The sequence below is a fragment of the Moschus berezovskii genome, chromosome 27 (assembly GCF_049115385.1).
Source record: "Moschus berezovskii isolate FMDL1 chromosome 27, NW_MosBer_1.0, whole genome shotgun sequence".
NCBI classification, from domain to species: domain Eukaryota; kingdom Metazoa; phylum Chordata; class Mammalia; order Artiodactyla; family Moschidae; genus Moschus; species Moschus berezovskii.
Genome location: NC_142486.1, coordinates 8,795,053 through 8,818,057, shown reverse-complemented (window position 1 = coordinate 8,818,057; position 23,005 = coordinate 8,795,053). Strand labels below are relative to the sequence as shown.

Here is a 23,005-nt window from a genome sequence, read left to right as displayed (position 1 = left end):
TGGGCATATTTTATTAATGATTGAAACTGAGTGGTAAACACATACGGTTATTGTCTTAATCTCTTCTTTTCGTGTGTTTCAACTTCCCATAAGAAGTTAAAAATAATAATTATAATGACCTCTGGATGCTGTGAGGGGAACGGACTGGGTATGGGGACAATGGGGAGGCAGGGAGGCCAGTTTAGAGGTCACCAAAGGGGTCTGGGGAAGGTGGGAGGGGCCGGGGAGGAGCGGAACAGACACAGGATTTACCCACAGGCAGAATGTGGGATGAGAGAAAATTTGGGCTGCGTCTTTGCATGGCTAGTGGTTCCCGCATCTGTAAAGATGGGAGGGGTTTGGGAGGAGGAGGCCCAGGAGAGGCCTGTGGCCTCTGAAGGGAGATGTCAGGCACACAGGTCCAGAGTTCAGAGAAGAGTCAGAGCCAGTCACCCATTTAGGAGTCACTGGGGGCTTCCCAGGTGGTGCTAGTGGTAAAGAACCTGCCCACCAATGCAGGAGACACAAGAGCTGCGGGTTCGATCCCGGGGTTGGGGAGATCCCCTGGAGGAGGGCATGGCAACCCACTCCAATATTCCTGCTTGGAGAACTCTATGGACAGAGGCGCCTGGCAGGCTACAACTCATGAGGTTGTCAATAGTTGGAAAACGACTGAGGAGACTTAGCACGCACACATGACGTATAAATAGCATTTAAACCCAGGAGACTGGATGAGAGAGACCACCCAGGATGTGGGAGGGAAAAGCGGACCCAGGACAAGCCGGGGGAGCCCTCCTATTACAGGTGGCCGAGAGGAGAGGAGGAGGCGGTGGGAAAGGACACCGGAAGAAGCAGCTTCTCAGGAAGGAGAACGCCCCAGGGAAGGAATGTTCCTGTCCCCTCATTCTCCAAACTCCACAACCTATAATCCCCACGGCAGCCCCTGACACTGCTCAGATTCCAGCTCTTGCAAAAATAATAGCAACAGCCTGGGACCTTGCAGTCACCAGGTCCACTCTATCTTTATTTTTGACAGAACCAGGTCTTAGTTGAGGCATGCAAGATCTTTATTTGCGGCGTAGGAATTCTTCGTTTCGGCTTGGGCATGCAGGATCTAGTTCCCTGACCAGGGATCGAACCCGGGGACTGCTGCCTTGGGAGCACAGAGTCTTCGCCACTGGACCACCAGGGAAGCCCCCAATCTCACCATCTTTGTCAAATGCATATTTGATCTGACGCTGTAACTCCCTGCAGCTCATTCAAGGTTAGAAACCAAGTCCTCAGTCTGGTAACTGTGCTTACCTTGGTCTGGGTTCTGCATGCGGCAGCTGCTCCACCCGCAAATGCTCCCACATCAAGAAGCAGGCCCTGTAGCTTGGACCAACAGCCATTCCCCCTTCCTCCTCCCTGGAGACCCTGCTTGCCTCCCACAACCCAGCCTGGAAGTACCAGACCTTGCTTTCCCAGTCTCTTGGGTTTCTGGGGAAACATCTTCCCCCAAAAGACAAGAGAGAGACCAAGAGACGAGGCCATCTGCAGCCCACCTTGGGGTTTTGTTTGTGAGGACACAGGACTGCCTGAGCTGCTGTCACTGTCTTGGGACCAGAAGGGGCTCCCAGAGCAAAGGCACAGGACAAACCAGCAAACCAGAGAATGGACTTTGAGTCCTGGGAGAAATCAGTTGTGCTTTGGTTTTGCTAACCACTGGACTTCCTGTCAGAGGAAACAGCAAGCTACTGCTTACGTCACCTCAGGCGGGTTTGTGGTTTTGACAGTTGCATTCAGAAACATTCCAGCTGGAGTTGGGGACTGACTGCTGGCAGGGTTGGGGCCTCTGTTTGGATGATGAGCACAGTCTTAAGTTAACTGTGCTGATGCTTATGTAGATTTGATTAGACTAGAAACCATCCAACTGGCAGTGTGTGAATTTTACCAATAAAATTGATGAGAAAGCAAAAAAAGAAAAACAAAGTGCCATCCCAACTGACCTCCACATGTTCACGCATCACGCATGCGCACACCCAGCTTCACATGCCTGACCCCCGAAAAATAGTGCCTTTTCCCCTAGAGCTCATCTCCAGGTCTTGCTTCATCATGCCCTCACCCTGGTCCACTCCCTCTGGCTACAGATGACTCTGGCCTCTCTTCTCCACCACCAGCAACCCCTGACCAGTGGCTTGTACATCTGAGATCTGACGATAGCTTTGAAAGATGAGCAGCTGCTGTTACTGAGGCAGGAGCTACGTGGAACCCAGGCTGTCAGCCGTGCCCTGTGGACAGATGATCCGAGATAGCAGGAGCCAGAGAAGAGCCGAGCCTTGCCCAGATAAGAGGCGGAGACCACATATTTCTCATTCTCGAGGTCAAGGAGACCCTCCTAAGTATACATGAGCAGAAAGGCTCCTTGAAGGTCAAAAAGATAGGGGGCACCACTCCATACTAAGCAATGCCAACCTACCCGTAAGGCTCTTTGCTAGAATCCATCTTGACTAAGAGATGTGCGTGGACGCATGGAAGGACCCTGAGATATACACCAAATACAGCCTCAGAACCTGGCAAAGCAAAGTGACTGGCCAAGGGAAACCTGGAAGAAATGCCCCCCGAAAGTGATTCAGGCGGAATTTGAGTGAGTCTTAATGAGATGGATGAACCTACAGCCTATGATACAGAGTGAAGTAAATCAGAAAAAGAAAGACAAATATCGTGCAGAAAGAAAGAAAACAAAGTGAAACTGTTTAGTCATGTCCAACTCTTTGCAACCGCATGGACTGTAGCCTGCCAGGCTCCTCCATCCATGGGATTTTCTAGGCAAGAGTACTGGAGGGGGTTGCCATTTCCTTCTCCAGGGGATCTTCCCAACCCAGGAATTGAACCTGCATTTCAGATGGATTCTTTACCAACTGAGCTCTTAGGGAAGCCCAAAGAAGGCTGAGCGCTGAAGAATTAACGCTTTCAAACTGTTGTGCTGGTGAAGACTCTCAAGAGTCCCTTGGACTGCAAGGAGATCAAATCAGTTCATCCTAAAGGAAATCAACCCTGAATATTCATTGGAAGGACTGATGCTGAAGCTGAAGCTCCAATACTTTGGCCACCTGATGCGAAGGACCGACTCACTGGAAAAGACTCTGATGCTGGGAAGGATTGAGAGCAGAAGGGGATGACAGAGGATGAGATGGTTGGATGGCATCTCCAACTCAGTGGACATGAGTTTATGCAAACTCCAGGAGTTGGTGATGGACATGGACGCCCGGCGTGCTGCAGTCCATGGGGTCACAAAGAATCGGACACGACTGAGCTACTGAACAACAACTGGAAGAAACTGGGTCCCAATTGTCAGTGCAAGTTCTGCTCTGTGAACATAGATTATAGCACACGGAAGAAAGAAGGTCAGACTTCCAAATGAAACGTGTCCCTACAAAGCTGCTTAGAGGAAGGTCCTCCAGAAGCCATCCGCACAATTCTCCACTTAACCAGGAAATATTTCCCCCCTAAATGCGAGAAAGCATGCTGGTGTACTGATTAATAGTCTGAAACTTAAAAAAAAAAAGTGAGTCAAACTACACGAGGGCACAACTCTCTGATCAACACCCGTGTGTTTATCCACACGCACCCTTTCTCCTCCTAATAAACACTTTAGTTGTTTCACTGCTTTCCAGCTCTGTGTGGAAATTCATCTCTACACATCTGATGGACCTTGTCATGACCACCGGGCCCTGGTGGCCAGGACGCAGTGCTCTCACTGCCACAGCGGGATTTCAGTCTCTGGCCAGGAGCCAGAAACCCTGCCTCAAGCTGCTTCGGGCCAAGGCCACCAGAGATCATTACTACCCCCTCCTCACCCCCAAACTGTTTTTCTGTTACCTGACCCTTTCCTCCAGTGGTGTCCATGGCCCCGGGAAAGATCGTTTTGGGCCAAGGTTCTAGAAACTTGAGATGGAACGATCAGAGGAGACAAAAATGTGTTGTCAGAGAAAAGGCCTCCCCGCCTCAGGCTAGAACAGGGGAAGGAGTAGAGTGGGTTACGGGGGAGAGAAGTCCATGAGGCCTGGGGTCCATGCCTGGGTGGGGAGGGAGCGGAGTGGTGTCCAGAGCCCACCAGCGCCCCCACACACAATGTCTCACACTGCAAGTCTCTTGTTTCCGCAGGAGTCTTAGATCCAGGTACCCACAGATGATGCAGGTGGGTGAGCAGGACGCCACTGAGGGGCTGCAAAGGCAGATGGGGCAAACAGCCCCCACCAGGGAACCTCCCCGCCAACCAGGGCTTCTCCTAGAGCAACCCAAGGCCAGCCTCTGGTGGTCCAACCCAGCTGCCTTTATCGGAGCTGTCTACCTCACGTGAAGTGTCACTCCCCACAGTGACCTTCCATCACAGCGCCCATCCACCCCCAGTCAAAGCAGTGGTCCTGGACATGCAGGGGGTGGGTGACCAGAGCCGGGACAGGAGAAGACACCCCACCCTCATAACCACCACCAGGAGTGGGGGCTACGCCTGACTCATCTCTGTGACTGCCTCCAGTGGCCTGCTCAGGACCTGGCAAACAGAAGGTGCACAATAAATATGGGCCTGAATGGCACATGAGGCTGCAGAGATGAGGCCCAGGTGTCACCTGGTTGAGCTAGCTGCCATCTCCACCCCACCTCCCCCCCCACCCCACCCCAACTCAGTGATGATTCAGGGGTGGTCATGTGACCCATTCTGGCCAATAGGATGATGCAGGTGTCATGGGGTGGGGCTTCTAATACAGCTCTTGTGACAGAATAAACTCAGCTGGCCTACCTCTGTGCCCTTTCCCCTTTGTCCTATTGAGAGGTGTAGCCTCTGCGACAGAGATGAGGACAAAGGCCTCCATACAAAAGGAGGCAGAGAGAGAAGGGGACAAAAACCAGGGTCCCTGATGGTGTAGCTGGGCCCCAGACCATGCTTTTCAGTCTCAGCTTCCTGTCTGAGACCTGTAAATCCCTCTCTGTTTAAGCCACACATAAACAAGTGAAGGGAAGGGAAGTGAAAGTCGCTCAGTTGTGTCCGACTCTGCGACCCCGTGGACTGTAGTCCGTGGAATTCTCCAGGCCAGAATACTAGAGCAGGTAGCAGTACCCTTCTCCAGGGGCTTTTCCCAACCCAGGGATCGAGCCCAGGTCTCCGGCATTGCAGGTGGATTCTTCACCAGCTGAGCCACCCAGGGGTCTATTATTTGCGGCAGGTTCACGTGTTCTCGGTACAGCTCTAGGCTAAGATAGATCTGGGTTGGGATCTTGGCTGATGTCAGTGAAAGTATTAGTCACTCAATCGTGTCCGACTCTTTGTGACCCCATGGACTGTAGCCCACCAGGCTCCTTTGTCCGTGGAGTTCTCCAGGCAAGAATATTGAAGTGGGTTGCCATTTCCTTCTCCAGGGGATCTTCCTGACTCAGGGACTGAACCCAGGTCTTCCTCATTGGGGACAGCCTCTTTACCGACTGAGCCCGCAGGGAAGACTGGTGTCAGGGTGTTACCAAACCAAACTTGGATTTGCTGGCCCACATGAAGCAAGGTCAAGGTACTGACACGGGGTTGTGGTGAAGGAAAGTATAGCATTTATTATAGAGCCCACCAAGAGTGGGCAGCTTGTGCTCAAAAGACCCAGACTCCCTGATAGCTTTCAGGGGAGGGTCCTTAAAGGCAACACCTGGGGAGAGGGCTGCAGAGTGCATGATTGGTTGGTGAGGTGGTGTTCCAGGAATGTCACAAGCTCCATCCTCAACCTCCCTGTTTCCAACTGACCAATCTGCGATCTACCTTTTGGTCTCAGCATGGAGTCACCATCCTCCACCTGGGTGGGGGCCTTAGTTCCTGCAGAACAGCTCCAAGATACGTGTCAGATGGTTACGTATGTCCTTTAAAGAGGAACTAGGACTCTGTTTTATAGCTGAATGATTGTCATTATTTTCTCGCTTAACTGCTTTTCCTTTGTTTCACGTTTCCCTCACTTCCCTAGTTAGTAATGCTTGTGCCTGCTCTTTGGAACTCAGGGCAGCCCTAGGAGACTAAAGCCATTTTCTATAAACAGGAACCTGGCAACACAGAGAGGCTTTTGTACTCAGGAGGGTTTCATTCCCCCCTGTTCTTTGATACTCCTCAGTCCTGAGGGGAGCGGTGTGAGACAAGACAGAGAACAACATTTTGGATAGAGGTTAATCATAAACTCAGCAGGGGAACTCTTTCAGGGGAGGAAGAAATTTTCCTCTACTCTTCTAGGCTCTCCTGGCTGACCTAAGATTAATAAGAGAAAATCAAACATAAGTTTAATAACGTCTATTGGTGGCTCCAGTGGTAAAGAATCTGTCTCCCAGTACAGGAGACGTGAGTTCGATCCCTGGGTGGGGAGGATCCCCTAGAGAAGGAAATGGCAACCCACTCTGGTTTTCTTGCCTGGGAAATCCCATGGACAGAGGAGCCTGGCGGGCTACAGTTCATGGGGTCACAAAGAGTTGGACACAACTGAGCAACTAACAACAACAACATACATGGCAGAGACCCCGGGAAAACTGAGTAACGCAACAGAATGGCTGAAACACTTTAAATACCATCGTCAGCTAAAGATAAAGGAGGATGTTGGGGTAGGGGTCTGGAATGTCAAAAAGGAAGAATGCAGGACTTTCTTGGTGGTCCTGTGATTAAGAATCTGCTTCCCAATGCAGAGGACTCGGGTTCGATCCCTGGTTGGAAACAAAGATCCCGCGTGCTGAGGGGCAGTTAAGCCTATGAGCCACAACTGGACAGCCTGTGCACCACAACAAAAAGATCTCCAAAAAGAGTGTGCTACATAAAGGTCCCAAGTGCCGCAAAGACCCAACACGGCCAAATAAGGAAACAAACATTTTAAGAAAAAAGGAAGAAGGCCATTGATATCGACAGAAAAGTACACGTTTGATAAACAAATGTTTGCTGGGCCAAGCAGAGATAATGGGGCAGAGAGAGGACTCTGATCTCTAGGCACTTCCTGGAATTTCCCCCCACCACACCTAGCTCACATTCTTTGCAGATATCTATGGCCATAGCTCTATCTAAATATTTTAGGCAGTTAGGGGGAAGATCAAAGTTTCATTTTTTCTGCCATACCAAGAGGCATGTGAGATCTTAGTTTCCCAACCAGAGATCAAATCTGTGTTCCTGCTGTGGAAACATGATGTCTTAACCACTGGACCACCAGCGCAGTCCCAAAGTTTCTTTCTGAGTCTTAATAAAACCATGCACCTCGGACTGGGGTTTAAACCCACATCCCAGGACTCAAACTCAGCCAGAAACCATTGTCTCTTAGTTGAGTTCACACTCCTGGTCTCAGGACCTAATAAAGTTCAGGATCTTTACGTCTAATTGCAGAAAGAATTCAGGGAGAGACAAAGTGATAGGTAAGAAGTGAATTTATTGGGCTGACCAAAAAGTACCTTCTGTTTTTTAAATAAAAATAAATGACATATTTTTTGTTTTCACCAAGAGCTTTATTGAACAATGTATTCACCATTTTGTTCCACTATCTTCTGCCATTTTTCGGGCAACTTCATCATTTCCCAAAGCTTTTTTATCTTTTTGAGCAAAAAAAAAAAAAAACTGTTCCAGGTGCCTCTTACAGTCTTCCAGGAAGTTGAAAATTTTTCCATTAACAGAATTTTGTAGGGACTTCCCTGGTGGTCTAGTGCTTAAGACTTTGCCTTCCAGTATAAGGGCTTCGGGTTCGATCCCTGGCTGAGGAGCTAAGATCCTACATGTCTCATGACCAAAAAAGAAAAATCATATATATATATAAAACAGAAACAATATTGTAAAAAATTCAATTAAGACTTTTAAAAAATTTTAAGATAATTTTGTAAAGACTAAAATAAATGGACATCCAATGGTGCAATGTTTGGCAAATGCAGCAGATGAATCAGAACTTACCAGCCAAAATGTAACAGTTTTTGCCTGGTCATCAAAGAAACATGCAGTCTTGCCTTATCCTAATGGAAGATTATGTGTTTTCTATTGACTAATTCTGGATGTTTTTCACTGAGTGCTGCTTTCAATCGGTCTGAGAGCAGTACTTGTTGAAAGTAATTACTTGATTTTTCCAGAAGGAGCTCCCTTCCAATCCCAACATATATACAACATCCCCTTCTTTGACTGAAGACCGGGCTTTGGTATGGTTGGTGGTGGTTCATTTCACTTGCCCCACAATCTCTTCCATCCACATTATTATATAGTATCCACTTTTCACTGCCCTTCATAATTTGCTTTAAAAACAGAAGGTTTTCATTACTTTTCAGTAGAGAATCACATGTGGAAATATGGTCAAGAAAGTATTTTTCAAGTTAAGTTATGTGGAACCCAAACATCAAAGTGATTAACATAACCAAGCTGGTACAAATGATTTTCAAAGCTTAATTTGGATATTTTGAGTATGTTGGACATCTCCTGCATGGTATAATGTTGATTGTTCTCAATGTCTCAATTGATTGCTATTAACTTAAACCAGTCTACCTGACTGTGGCGCATCACCCAGCAAAAAAGTCTCTAACACAAAACTTCACAATCACTTTTGACACATTTGGTCGGTCACATCTTCTCCATACACAGCATAAATCTTTTTTTTTTTTTTTTGCATTTCAACTGTATTTTTACCTTTCTTGAAATAATAAAGCATTATATGAAGAAAATGTGACTTTTTTCTTCCATCTTCAATATTAAAATGGCTACACAAAAATTCACCAATTTTGATGTTTTTTTAATGCACACTGATACAGCAGCTGTCACAGCCTAACAAAACTGTTTCGAATCAAGCTAAAGACAACTAAGCACTATTCCAGAAAAAAATGAACAAACCTTCTGGCCAACCCAATATTTAAAGAGAAACACACTCCACAGAATGTTGGCCATTTCAGAAAGCAAGAGGCCCTGATAAATGAGGTGGTTAGTTTTTATGGGCTAGCTAACTTCATAGGCTAATGAGTGGGAAGATTATTCCAACTATTTTGGACAAGGGGAGGAGATTTCCAGGAATCGGGCCACTGTCCACTTTTGGCCTTTTATGGTCAGCCTCATACCTGTCTTCTCACTGATGGGTGTGTCATATAGTCTATGCTAATGAATTACACAATTCATTGTGGGTTCATGTCCCATCTGAAGCACAGCTGGGTTCAAGTCCCCTGTGAGGCACGACTGGGTTTGAGGATGAGATGGTTGGATGGCATCACCGACTCAATGGACATGAGTTTGAGCAAACTCCGGGAGATGACGAAGGACAGGAAAGCCTGATGTGCTGCAGTCCATGGCATCGCAGAGAGTCGGACACAACTGAACAACAGCAGTGAATTACAATGAGCATGGAGTGAGGCTCAAGGTCTGCTGGAAGTTGAATCTTCTGCCATCTTGGACCTACTGGGTTCTAACCAGTTTGTCATACCCTCTACAGCTACGTCATTCTTTTAAAAGTTGTGCCCTGCTTCCTTTCCCTCCTGTTCCATTAGGGAAAGGCAAATACTATAGGATATCACTTGTATGTGGAATCTAAAATATGACATCAATGAACTTATCTACAAGACAGAAATAGACATACAGAACTGACTTGTGGTTGCCAAGGGAGAGGTTGGGATTTGCAGATGCAATCTATTCTATATAGAATGTATAAACAACCAGGTTTTACTGTATAGTACAGGGAACTATATTCAATATCCTTTGGTGAACTATAATGAAAAAGAATATGAAAAAGAGCATATGTATATTATTGTTTAGTCACTAAGTCGTGTCAAACTCCTGGACCCCTTGTACTGTAGCTTGCCAGGCTTCTCTGTCCATGGGATTTCCCAGGCAAGAATACTGGAGTGGGTTGCCATTTCTTTCATATATGTATATATAATAGTTACTGTAGTAGACAAATTCCAAGATCTCAGTGGCTTAACAATATGAAAGTTTATTTTTTGTTCATGTTACAGTGCAATGCAGGTTGGTAGAGAGGGCACTGCCCCACACAATCTAGGGCCCAGATTCCTCCATCTACAGACCCGCTCTTCTCTGGTGCTTGGAGCCTGCGCCATAGCCAGAGATTGTGGGTTCAAGTACCATCTGAAGCACAACTGGGTTCAAGACCCAATCTGAGTTATTTGGTTTCAGCTGGAGAAGACTCTTGAGAGTCCCTTGGACTGCAAGGAGATCCAACCAGTCCATTCTAAAGGAGATCAATCCTGGGTGTTCATTGGAAGGACTGATACTAAAGCTGAAACTCCAATACTTTGGCCACCTCATGCGACGAGCTGACTCACTGGAAAAGAGTCTGATGCTGGGAAGGATTGGGGGCAGGAGGAGAAGGGGACGACGGAGAATGAGATGGCTGGATGGCATCACCGACTTGATGGACATGAGTTTGAGTGAACTCCGGGATTTGGTGATGGATAGGGAGGCCTGGCGTGCTGTGGTTTATGGGGTCGCAGAGTCGGACACGATTGAGCCACTGAACTGAACTGAACTGAACTGAGACACATTTCAAGCGCTCAACAGCCTTTTGAACAGCGTGTATTATAAAACAACGCCATCATCAGTTCTACTGGACAGCCTCTCATGGATCTTGGTGACCATTCTAAAAATGAAGGCTGATCCTACGTCCCTCTTTGTCCCGCCGGAATTCTAAGGCTCCTACTGCTTAAAAGTTGATGCTTTGGGGAAGCATAAAAGACGTCAGGAGCCGGGAGGAAAAAGAAATATTCTTCCACCGGGATACGTTTCAAAGCGTCTCTGAAGATTCTGGGGTCATCTTTCCAGGCTGAAGGCGTTCCCAAGAACTTTGAACTCATTGGCTGGTGGTGGAGGGACGGGGTTGCCAGCGCTTTGCTCTGATTGGGCATTTCTCTTAGCGGAAAACCAATCATTGAGGGAGATGGGGGCGGGGCCAGACTCGCAGTAGAGGCCCCGCCCAGAGTTCCGGAGCCCACCCGCCTTCCTGGAGGGTCAGATTGGCGGTGAGTTCTAACTAGCTACGTCTTAAGGGCCCTTCTTCCCTGGAATCCCTCTCACCAGGGCCGACTGGGAGTCGAGGGCAGGTCCTCCCCCGGTCCCCCACCGCGGGAAACACCCCTTCCGCAGCCCTGAGCCCCCTGGTGTCCAGCCTCGCCCTCTCTGTGCTCAGTGTTCCCTCCTGTGAAATGGGATTGCATTGCTCCCCAGGCAGAGGCGGGCAGAGGCCGCGTCCTGACAGCCTCCTCTGCTCCGCACGAGGGTGGGAGGGGGTTAGAGCTTGAGGTGGGCCATGTCCCCACAGCAGGATGGCGGAGGGCAGGAGTCTGCCCGAGGTGCGTGCACTGGTTGGGGCTTCGCATGGCATCACGGACCTGGCCCACAAGCTTCACTTCTATGACCAATGGGCGCCGAACTATGACCAGGTAGATCGGCCATGTCCTCACCTCTGCCCTTCTCCGCTCACCTGGCCTCAGTTTTCTCGTCTGTAAAGCCGGAATAGTAAGCCTAGCCTTATCCCAGAGAGCTGGATGTGAGAGTCAAGTAAGACCTGGGTGCAACCTCCAGTCCTGTCTGCTCTCCATCCGACTCCTCTTCAGCCCAACCACCGTGGCCCTGCCCTCTGACCCTCTTCCAGATTGGCAGCCCCTAGAGACCAGGAGCCAAGCCCTCCTCACCCAGGTACAAGAGACCAGTCAGAGGAGCTGCCTCGAAGAGGTGCCGTGAGGGGTCACAATGAACTAAGCAGACAGCGATGCCAAGGCCCACAGAAAAGGCCCGTTGGCAGAGAAAAGCACCTCACACCTGCGTCTCCCCTCACTGTACTTCCATCAGATCCTGGGCCCCCAGCACACACATACAGCTTGGCTGACTCTATCCCACAAGAAGGGCCCCAAACGCTGGAGCATGGGGTGGTGGTTGGCTCAGCATTCTGTCCGCAGGATGTGGCTGCCCTCCAGTACCGCGCTCCCCGCCTTGCAGTCGACTGCCTCACCCAAGCCCTTCCGGGTCCACACCACGCTGCCCTGATCCTGGACGTGGCCTGTGGTACTGGCCTTGTGGCTGCAGAGGTGAGGCCACCCCAGACCCCCTACCCTCCCATCAGCCCCTACTTGCTCAAAATTCCTACCCCAGCCCCAGATCCCCACTTGCCTGCTCAGACTCACTGTTTCCAGACACTGGGGCCACATCCACCGTGGGGCCCACTGTCCTCCCCGAGGTGTGGGGACCCACCTGGGAGGCGGCAGGTGTGAACTGTGAGTGGGTCCCCCCACCCCAGCTGCAGGCTCGGGGCTTCCGCCAGCTGCACGGTGTGGATGGAAGCCCAGGGATGTTGGATCAGGCCCGGGCCCGCGGCCTCTACCAGTGTCTCAGCCTCTGCACCCTGGGCCGGGAGCCTCTACCCAGCCCTGGAGGTACTTCCCCTCCCCCCTTGACAGCCCACGGCCCACCCTCTGACCTAGCCCACCTGACAGCTGACAGAGCCCCTTCCTTTTGCCAAGACACCATCCCCCTTGCCTAGCCCTACCCAAGCCCCCTCCCACACCGAGCCCCTCAATCTCTCATTGAGATGCTTCCTCTGAAACCTCCGTCCCATGACCTTATCTCAGTCCAGGACAGAGCCACAGCTGCCACATGGCCCAAGGGATCATGGTCCTGCCGACCCCAGCGGCAGGCCTGGTCCCTCCCCAGTCCCCACCATGAACACCGTCCTCCAGGGTGGTCTGAGGCCACACTGAAGACAAACCACCACACCACACGCCCACACAGGGACCTTTGACGCGGTGCTGATGGTGGGTGCCCTCAGTGACGGCCAGGTGCCCTGCAGCGCGATACCTGAGCTCCTGCGAGTTACCAAGCCAGGTGAGAAGCAACCCATCCAACCACACCCACGCACACCTTCCCTTCTCCACATGCACAGACACAAGCCTCAAAACCCCTCAGGCCAAGCGAGGGGTGGGGTGGGGCTGTGTCTGGGGTCACACAGCCAAGCATCTCAGCCACCAGCTTCCAGCCCAGGCTCGGCCTCACCTGCCACCATCAACAGACCCGGGTAGTCAGCTTGCCTCTCAGCCACTGGGAAACCGGAAACTGCTCCACTCCTTTTTGGCCTCTGTATCCTCACCAATAAGCAGAGTGGCACAGTCCATTCCCCACAAGCGCTGCAGTGAGAATTGGGTAAAGTAGTGTCTATCAGGGCTTCCCTGGTGTCTCAGACAGTAAAGAATCTGTGTGCAATGTGGGATACCTGGGTTCGATCCCTGGGTCAGGAAGATCCCCTGGAGAAGGGAATAACTAACTACCTCCTCCAGTGTTCTTGCCTGGAGAATTCCACGGTCAGAGGAGCCTGGCGGGCTATAGTCCGTGGAATCGCAACGAGTTGGACATGACTGAATGACTTTCACTTGCTCACTCAATATCTATGAGGCCTATATTTCAATCCTGGCACATAGTAGGGGCTCAGTTCAGTTCTCTCATCTTCCAGCTTCTCCACTAACTCAGGGCTAGCCATTAGAGGAGTCTCTTTCACTTTCGAGGCCTCAGTTTTCTTATCTGTGAAATGGAGCTGATAGATATAAGCACTTTCTATAAACTCCACACCCGGGCTGGTGTGCAGGTGGGGATTGTGGTTTCTGTGTTCCTACTGTGTGCCTTACCACATGGGAGCCTCTGGACTGGGGAGAAGGTACGCTCGCACCCCACACACCCTGGGAAGGGGCCAGGGGAAAAAGACCAGGCCGGAGGTGGGCCCCAGGAATGTGGGTGTTTAGTCCTCCGAGAATTCAGAGGAGAGGCATCTCCCACTTCTGGCATCGAGGGGGTTGGGCAGTGACATGCAGGCGCACAGTCTAAGCCAAGTCCCAGGCAGAAAGGAGAGTGATGAAGTATGAGGATTGTGTGGTTCAGACCTGGCTGAAGCACAGGATCTGGAAGCCCTGAAGGTGCCCCATCCCAGCAAAACCTCATCTACTCCTGCCTGCTTCACTGCCCGCAGGGCCCAGCGGGGGCTGTGGTTAAGTCAGGGCAGGTCCGGGCAGGCTTCACCCTCAGGGAGCCACAGAGGCTGACGGATGCAAGGACATTGTGTTGGGGTCAGAGAGAGAGGTAGTGATCAGGCTCAGGGGGACAGGAGACCTCCATCACCCGAATCAGTAAGGAGACCAGGCCACCTCGCCCAGCCCGCGCATGCCAGACCCCTTAGCTGGCCAGTCTGCCTGCCCACAGGTCACAGGCTCTCCTGCTTCAGAGCCTTTCCTCTACAAAGCCTCCCCTCAACCAGTAGCACCCTGCTTCTCCTTACCTCCTCCTCCAGGAAGCCTTCCAGACCCCTGTCTCTCCTGAGTATATCTGAGCCCATGCTGAGCATACAGTAGGTGCCTAGAGAAAACCTGGAGGGACGAGGTCACTCATTCATTCAGCCAGTGCTTATTGAGTGTGCTGGCCTTCCTGTGAGACAAGGTAACCTTCCTCGCTTTGCAAGCTAGGAAACTGAGGTGCCAAGAGGTGAAGGGACTTCCTCTAGGTCTGAAGCCCATGAGCGTTCAGACACAACCATACCCTCCAGCAGACAGACTGGGTGAGCATTGAGAAGGTAGCCCCCTCTGTCAAGAGGATTCAGCCAAGAATTCCCAGCAGAAAGGATGCTTGAGCCTTGAAGGGTACCTAGGAGGCCATCAAGTGGGGGGAGCAGAAGGTATGCTTGGGGGAGGGGTCAGTGAGCCCCAGAGGCTTGGAGATGGGAAACAGCTGGCCTGGGTTCTGGCCTGGGTTCAAAGCTGGGAGGACTTCCGCCTGCGAGGATGTGAGGGGGAAGGGGACCAACTTCCCTGTCCCTGGCTCCCGCCCTCCCCCCACTCACCTGCTCCTCTCCCACCCCTGCCCAGGTGGGCTGGTGTGTCTGACCACCAGGACCAACCCATCCAACCTGCAATACAAAGAGGCCCTGGAGGCCACCCTGGACAGGCTGGAGCAGGCTGGGGCATGGGAATGCCTGGTGGCCCGGCCTGTAGACCGGTGGGAACTGGCCACCTCCGAGCTCGAGGTGGGGCCTGGCACCTCCGACAGCGACGGCTTCATCTCCGGCATCATCTACCTGTACCGGAAGCAGGCAGCAGCCCAGGCTGAAGGAGGGAGGCCCGGTGCCTAGCCCCCAGCTGGCTTCCGACCCTCCTGTGGCCTCAGCCAGGCCCAACCTCCGGCCTCCTCTGCTTTGCCTGTAAAATGAAGCCAGTGAGTCACCCCTGCCCCCAGGAGAGCTGTGCCTATTAAATGAGACCCAAAGTGGGCATCAGAACTCTGGCGACGTGGTTTTTCTCACCCCCCGCCAGAGTGACGTTTGTCCCAGTGGGAGACAGAGAGAAGAAACAGGACAAAGAGGGCCCCCACCCTGGCTGTCCCTGGGCCTTGGCACGCCAGGGCCACAGACGCGACTCTGCGACTCCTCCCAGGGTGGAGGGCCCCCCTCCCTCTAACCCGAAGACCAGGAACCCGTGCTCACACATCTGGCCGAACACTTTCACGTGTCCTGGGTTCGGTTTCCTCATCTCTAAAGGGATCGGAATGCGGAGCGGAGGATCTCAGGGCGTAGCTTGGAAGCTGCCCCAGAGCCGGGCAGGTGAAAGGGCCTGGGTGACTAGTCAACACCAGCACTGGTGGGGATGTTCCCAGGGCCGATGACAACTCCTCCACACAGGAGCCACAGGAAGGCTTCATGGAGGAGGAGGCTCGGAGCCGGGCCTTCAGGACTAACAGGGTTCAGAGGGTGGAGGAGGGAAAAAAAGACATTCCAGGCTGAGGGCAGGGACAGCCTGAGCACAGGCTGGGAGAAAGGATCTGGGGGCTGAGCCGACCAGCCTGGCTGCCCAGACAAACCTGGAACAAAAGTGGGAGAGGGCAGGTGGCCCATCCCACAGGGCTGGCTGTTCTCATCTGTCCTCCCTTCTAGGGTCCCCAGCACTTCACGAGGATCCTGGGCTTTACACTGACAAACAGAGGGCTTGAGCAAGGTGGCTACAAAGGTCAGGGCCAGTTTCCATGTCTCACAGTTCCCCAATATCGGTTCTGTTAAGTTTTCCCATCCCAGTCACTCCACAGGGGCCCTGCCCCTTACCAAACCCCTGTCCAGGCCTCCAACCCTGCCCCCCCCCATGTCCAAAACTGAAATCAGATCAATAGAGAGAATTCCTGTGCACAGGTCCCATTTATTGTAGAAAATAATAGCAATTACCGTGACAAATAGCTTAAATTACAAAACAGAAACCACATGGGAGGCAGGGGAGAGCCCCAGGAGTTCCTGGGATGAGGACCAGAGAAAGAGTGTTCCCCCTGCCCTCTCCAGGCTGCCAATGACCTTGGCAGGGGCGGAGGATCCAGAGGTGGCCAGGGTCAAGGAGCCAGGGGCCACGGTAGGGGGCTGGAAGGGGTGCAGGCAGCTTGGGCCACCTCTATGGCCTCCTCCCCCACCACTACCCAAACCAGTTTGTAGCACCTCCACCCCTCCCCTCTAAACCTGTCCGTCCACTCTGTGCAACTGAGCTCCAAGGGCAGGTAGGCGAGCAAGGCGGCCATTCTCATGGCCCCAGGTTTCCATGGGCAAGACCCAGCCTAAGTGCTCACTGGCCCAGCCAGAGAATGCTGGCAGAAGGGAGCAGGGAGGACCGAAGAAAGGGGACGGTGGTCAACGCGGGCCCCGTGGTCCACTGAGCATCCACGCAGAGGCAGAGCCCAAGCAAAGTCAGGGCTGAACTGTCCTGGCCAGCAGGAGCCAGCCCCCTGTATCCACAGCCATTCGGAGGAGGGCGGCCCAGGAGTCTCTTTCCATTCCTCCTTGCTGGTGTCGGAGGAGCCTTGAAAAAGTGTCCGAGAGGGCCAGGAGGCTCTGGGAGCTGCTGACCCGGTCCCCTGTCGCCCATGGCCGGGCCATCTGCCTAGGGTCACAGATTGCAGTGAGCTCAGTCCAAGGAGAAACAAAGGAAAGGGAAAAAAAAAAAAAAGAGTCAACAGCAGGGCCTTAGACGTAGTTGCTGGCTGGGGCGGAGCGGGCAGCGGAGTACTTAGCGGAGTAGGGCTTGTCGTTGCGCGGCGGGCAGTTGAAGCAGAGCAGGCCCCCCCCAAGCATCAGCAAGCCAGCGGCGGCCCAGCCCACGTAGAGCGAGGCCCCCATCTCGCGCTTCTGGCCGGAGGCCACCAGGGGGTTGTAGAAGTCGCGGATGACGTTGTTGGCCGTCCAGGACACCGGCACCATCACTAGCAGGCCGGCCAGCAGGAACACCACGCCGGCCACAATCATGATCTTGGCCTTGGAGCTCTCATCATCCACGCAGTTGGTGCACTTGCCGCCCACCACCGACAGCAGCACGCCGAACACCGCCAGGATGATACAGATGACGATGAGGGCGCGGGCCGCCTGCAGGTCCTGCGGCAGCGCCAGCAGCGAGTCGTACACCTTGCACTGCATCTGGCCGGTGCTCTGCACCACGCAGTTCATCCACAGGCCCTCCCAGATGGTCTGCGACGTGACAATGTTGCTGCCGATGAAGGCCGTCACGCGCCACATGGGCAGCGCGCAGCTCAGGATGGCGCCCAGCCAGCCCAGCACGGCCAGCGCGATGCCCATCACCTGCAGCCCCATGGAAGCCATGGCTCGGCGTCGGCGAGGAGGCGGGGCGCGTCTCGGACCTGGAAAGGCGCTGAGGAGCCGGCCCTGGAGGCTGTAGGAGTCCAGGAGCCGCGGACGGCTACTTCGCAGCAAGGCCTTTCACCGGGAGGGAGTCCGGGGGCAAAGCCAGTTGGAGCCGCTTCAGGCGTCTCTCCCGAGAGAGTCAGAGGCACAAACCCAGCGAGTGTGACCCGACCAGTTCCCTTCCTGCCAACCGCTGCCACAAGCTCGCGGGCTCAACACTTGGAGTGGTTATATGGTGCTCCGCGGGAGGGGCGGGGGCCGAGGGAGGGGTTTCAGTCCCTGGAGCCGCCCCCTGACCAGTTCCTCTAGATTCCAGAGCCTGCCAACAAAGGGACTTTCAGGTCCCAGCCCTGGGCCCCTGAGTCACGATCCAGTCTCAGAGGAAACTGCCCTTTCCCCCTGGCCCCAGGCCCCTGCTGAGGTCACCCAGGAGACGGACACTGAGTCACAGCCTCCAAGCACCTGGACGTCCCTGAGGGGCGGGAGGAGGAGGAGTCAGGCCCGGCCGGGTTTAGGGGCCTGAAGAGAAAGATCCCCACGTCCCAGGGCTCCCTCATTCCGGGCTTCGATGGGTGGGAGTGGGGGATTGTGTGACCACCTTCAGGGAGGGGGTCTGAGGATAGAGTCCTGGAAATGCCAAAGAGCAGCCCCACCTTGATTACTGTTGGAAGAGTCTGTATCGGCTTCATCAGTGGCCTGATAATATTAGTAGCTAAGAGTCTCACCAGCCACCATCCTCACCTGAGGTCTGGACATTGGCCTGGTGAGGTCCAGTTTTAAGGAGCAAGGGGCTGGGGGGGCCGCCGGGACTCCAGGGTCTCTCACCTGCCCATCTCCTCTCTCACCACCATCACCTGGCTTCCCAACCCTGCGGAGGATGGGTGTTGGAGGTGACACCTTTTTGGCCAAAGAGAGAAGGAAGCCTGCTCCACCCCACCCCTGGACCCCCAAGCTCAGAAGTTTCAGCCAGTTGCTGCTGGAGCTAAGTTGGCTTGGCCAGAACTAGGTGGTGGGGGAAGTCAGCAAGAGAAAGCTGTGGGTCAGACTGTGGGGACTTCAGCCCAACAAACAGGTGTTTACTTAGTGAAGATACACAGAGCAGTGCTCCGATAAAGCCAGAGTGGGAACAAAGTTCCACGAGACTTTGAAGGGGAGGGTTAAATCAGATGGAGTTGGAGGTGGAGTTGCCGGGGAGGGGGCCTGACTGGGAGGGGGAGCTGCCTGCCCCAACTCCAGGAGGCACTGAATTCTTGGGTTGTGCAGCAGAGGACTCTGAGGACAGAAATCTCCACGGAGGGGTCCCCCCGGAGTTGGGCAAGGCAGCCGGACTAGGGGAAGAAGAGAGAGAGGGAATAGTGAGGACAAAGGTGCCCGAGGTGGGGAAATGCAGCTAGTTCTGGGAACCTGAACGGATTCCGAGGAATCCAGTCTGACCAGAGACAGGGGGAGTGGGGGAGGGGCCGGAGCGAAAGAGCCAGAAATCCCTGCCTCAGGCACCACGGAGCCCTGGGCTGTGTACAGAGGCAGTGGCGGTGGGCTGAGCGGCTCTCTGGGGGGCTTCTCTGGTGGTCCAGTGGTTAAGACTTCGCTTCCCAACGCAGGGGATGCTGGTTCATATCTCTGGTCAGAGAGCTAAGACCCCACATGCCTCCTGGGCCAAAAAACCAAAACATAAAACAGAAGCAGTATTGTAACAAATTCAACAAAGACTTGTTAAATGGTCCACATTAAAAAATAAAGAAAAGAAGGGGAAGTCTCTGGAAACAGAATGAAGACGAAAGCGGCCAGGGGACCAGGAAGGGCCTGATTCAGGGCAGAGGACTTTGGGAACCTAAAGAAGCAGCCATTATGGAGGTGAGAGAGAGTGGCCGGGCTCATCCTGACCAGATCAAAGGCACCCCACGTGATCCACGTGCTCCAGGGCTCCCATGAGTCCCCAAGCCCCCAGCATCATCCAGCCCCATGCCTGATGCCCTGGGGCAGCTGGGTGTCTAACCCAACCCAGACAGTGTTCCTTGAGCTTCCTGAAAGAGAGCTTGCGTGACTTGGGTGGAAGGCTTCTGTGAGCTATCTGAAGCGTGCCGATGGCCAGTGGAACCACAGGGCTGGCGGGGATCGTCTAGCTTGATGGAGAAGCTGAAGTCCTGCACTGTGGTTGATTGTAAACACTTGGGTCTCCCTTACAAGGCTGGGGGCTCCACCAGCCATCAGCACGCTTCAGATAGCCACAGAAGGCTTCCACCCGAGTCACGCAAGCTCTCTTTCAGGAAGCTCAAGGAACACTGTCTGGGTCGGATTAGACACCCAGCCTCCGCCCCAGGGCATTAGTCCTGGGGCTGGACGATGCTGGGGGCTCCTGAGGATATTCAACCTCAGAGCTCAGTGCCCTTTTTGACACGTACTGGGTGCTCAGTAAAGCAGGAGGCATTGTTCCGGGTCCCCTCCCCCCCCACCAAGCACACACAGCAACACAAACAGGGACGGTTTCTGCCAGGACCACGCCTTCCTGGCGTTTTCCTTACAAGGCTTTGAGGAACAGCACACAAACAGGCTGTGGACTGAGCAACAGAGATAACTACCTTTGAGATGCACGATAAGTGCTTCTCTGGGATGACCTCATCACAGCCTGCCCATCAGCAAGCCGGGCAAAGACTCTTACTTCCTCTGCACAGACGGGTAAACTGAGGCCCAGAGAGGGCTGGAGAGGGGGAGGGCTTGCTCAACATGGGCAGGCTGGTCATCCCAGGCCTTCTGTAAGGTTTCTGCCTACAGGAGTGAATTGGCCAGACCTTCATTCACCCCACGACAGCCCCAGCCAACTTCCGGCTCTTGTTCTGGGACACTGTCAGCTGGCACTCGGAGAAGCAGGAGTGGGGGTAGGGAAGCACACAGGCCCTAGAACTTTCTACGTGTGGCCCAACAGACGTGACTAAGAAGCTGTCCTTCCCTACCCAGCGCACCCAAGCACATCAGAGGTGGGGGAGGGGGCTGAGAGCTAGAGGGGTGGACAGCTGCAGGAGAGCCCCAAGCAGCGGACAAGCCCACAGCAGAGGGGGCCAGGGGGTGGTCTGCGGGGGAGCTCAGGCAGAGCTGGAGGTGCCCAGGTGTGAAAGAGAATCAGGAGCCAGTCCTGGGGGAGCCATGAAACCTCTGCACATGAGTGGAGCTGGAGAGATATTTGTTGATGCTTCATTTATGCCAGGAGACACTGGTTGGGTCCCTCCCAGGAAAAGGAAAAACACCAGCGAAGCCAGAACACTTCTGCTACACCCAGTCCGGCTCCCCAAGCCTGGTCCTCCCAACAGCTTAGACAACCTTTCACTGTGACACTTTAATAATGTGTCTGCCATTCATCACTTTTGCTTTTGAGGCTGGGAGGGCAGGGTTAGCACTTACTTCTTTTTCTTTCTCCCAACAGACACTAATTTTATGCCAATAGAATTGTGTCTTACACTTGTTGAGTTTCTTAGTCGTGTCCGACTCTTTTGTGACCACATGCCCTGTAGCCCACCAGGCTCCTCTATCCATGGGATTTTCCAGGCTAGAATACTGGAGTAGGTGGCCGTTTCTTTCTTGAGGGGATCTTCCTAACCCAGGGATCAAACCCGCATTTCCTGCCGTGGCAGGCGGGTTCTTTACCACTGAGCCACCACACGCTGGCTGTTTAATCTGTGAGAACCCTCTTTCCCAGCCAGACCATCTCACCAGTCCCCGCCCATCACCTCTCTCCAGCCTGTCACCTTGGGGGAGCCAGCCCCACATCTGAGCATCACCTCTCTGAAAACTGAAGGCGTTAGCACCTCTCCCAGGTGTGAAATAAGATGAGGATATGAAAATGCTTTGTGAGCTGAAAAGCTTGAGGAGGAAAGAGCCAAGTTCATGTCCCAAACCAACAGCCCCTCAGCTCTGGTTCCATTAGGACTTCTCAGACCAGGGTCCCCAGGGCCCCAGGGGCTCAGCCAAGTCTTTAATCACAACACACACACACACAGTGCCCATGCCCAGCTCCCTGAGTGTCCCTGGGAAAGGGACAGATAAAGTGTCTCATCCAACCCTGAGGCGTCATGCTGCCTTCTGAACCTTCTTTGTCCCTCCTTGGTCTGTGCGGGTCCACCAGACCCTTGCCAGGCATCCAGAAGAATCTCTAAGGGTCAAGCAGACCCAGGTCCCGGCCCCTTCACTCATCTTCTGGGACCTGGAACTCCAAAGCCAGTAAGTCAGTGTCAGCTTAAAATTATTCTTCTTGGGACTTCCCTAGCGATCCAGTGGTTAAAGACTCCATACTTCAAATGCAAGGGGTGCAGTTTCCATCCCTGGTGAGGGAACTAAGATCCCACATGCTGTGCAGCGCAGCCAAGAAAATTTTTAAAAAAAGTTTATTCTTCCCCTACCAGGCATAACGTTTTGATCAGTATAAAAGCAAATGGCTTTTTTGAAGAAAAAGAGAAGCAGTTTCACTCTCAGCTGAAAAATTAGTCTAGCCGAAAGTTGGTTCTAAATGACTTGTTTTTGCAGGAGTTCATTAACTTCTCTGCCCACGGACACAAGTTAAGATCCTGTTGTTTTTTAACCACAGACAATGTCATTAAGTTAAAAATCTGTTTAAGGTTCAGTAAATAATCTGCAAAGGGGCGTCCTGATTCCCTGTGAGTGTAAAGATTGTGTCACTGAGTCACTTGTGAGCCTTCTCCCTGGATTGTCCCGGAAGCAGGATCTCCTAGATGCTTTCACCAAACGGGTGTTCACATCCAGACCGAGGCCGATGTGCACTGGCCACCTCTTGATGGCTCTAGCAATGATGGAGATTTCAGCAGGGAAGACCCAGTGCTGGCTGGGAGGGCTGGGTCCCCAGCTGGTACTTCCGGAATCTGGAGCAGAATGTGGTGTCTTCATGGCTCTCATTTAAGATGACCCCAACCCTCCTTCAGTTGAGTCCCAGCTCTTTAACTACCAGTTCTGTGATACTGGGCAATAGATTCAAACTCGCTCAACCAATTTTCTCATCCAGGCAAGGAGGACGACAGCATCTTCCTCTGAGACTCTGGGAGGCTCTGTGAAAACATGGAATCAAGGCCCACTCAGTCCACTGAGATTCTTCTGGCTGCCCTGACAAGGGTCTGGCAGGCCCAGCCCAGGCCTTAGAAAGCCACGGGCTCTGGGCTCAGAAGTGGAGCCCTTCCACCTGCGGCCCGGCAGCCCACACCTGTGGCTGTCCTCCCCACTTGGCCCAGGACGGGGTAATGACAGGCCTGGTTGCACAAGAGGCCCAGCTGCCCAGCCTGGCCGGACTGGCTGAGCCAGTGCTGCCCCCAGGCTGGGCCCCACGTGTGTGTGAAGGGAGAAGGCGGGGGTGGGGTGGCAGCTCCAAGGAGGAGAAGCCA

At 53.2% G+C, this 23,005-nt stretch overlaps 2 protein-coding genes across 2 annotated transcripts; one reads left to right on the top strand and one right to left on the bottom strand.

Moving 5' to 3' along the window:
• Window positions 1-10,902: 10,902 nt before the first annotated feature.
• Window positions 10,903-15,236, top strand: METTL27 (methyltransferase like 27). The gene is made up of 6 exons (XM_088832925.1): window positions 10,903-10,947; window positions 11,250-11,367; window positions 11,884-12,012; window positions 12,222-12,357; window positions 12,713-12,805; window positions 14,827-15,236. Exons 2-6 carry the CDS (start codon window positions 11,251-11,253, stop codon window positions 15,087-15,089), a joined length of 738 nt encoding a protein of 245 aa, XP_088689051.1. The 5' UTR covers window positions 10,903-10,947; window position 11,250; the 3' UTR covers window positions 15,090-15,236.
• An 887-nt stretch (window positions 15,237-16,123) lies between these two features.
• On the bottom strand, window positions 16,124-17,872 carry CLDN4 (claudin 4). The gene has a single exon (XM_055410054.2). The coding sequence runs from the start codon at window positions 17,580-17,582 to the stop codon at window positions 16,953-16,955; it is 630 nt and encodes a 209-aa protein (XP_055266029.1). The 5' UTR covers window positions 17,583-17,872; the 3' UTR covers window positions 16,124-16,952.
• Between the last annotated feature and the right edge of the window lie 5,133 nt (window positions 17,873-23,005).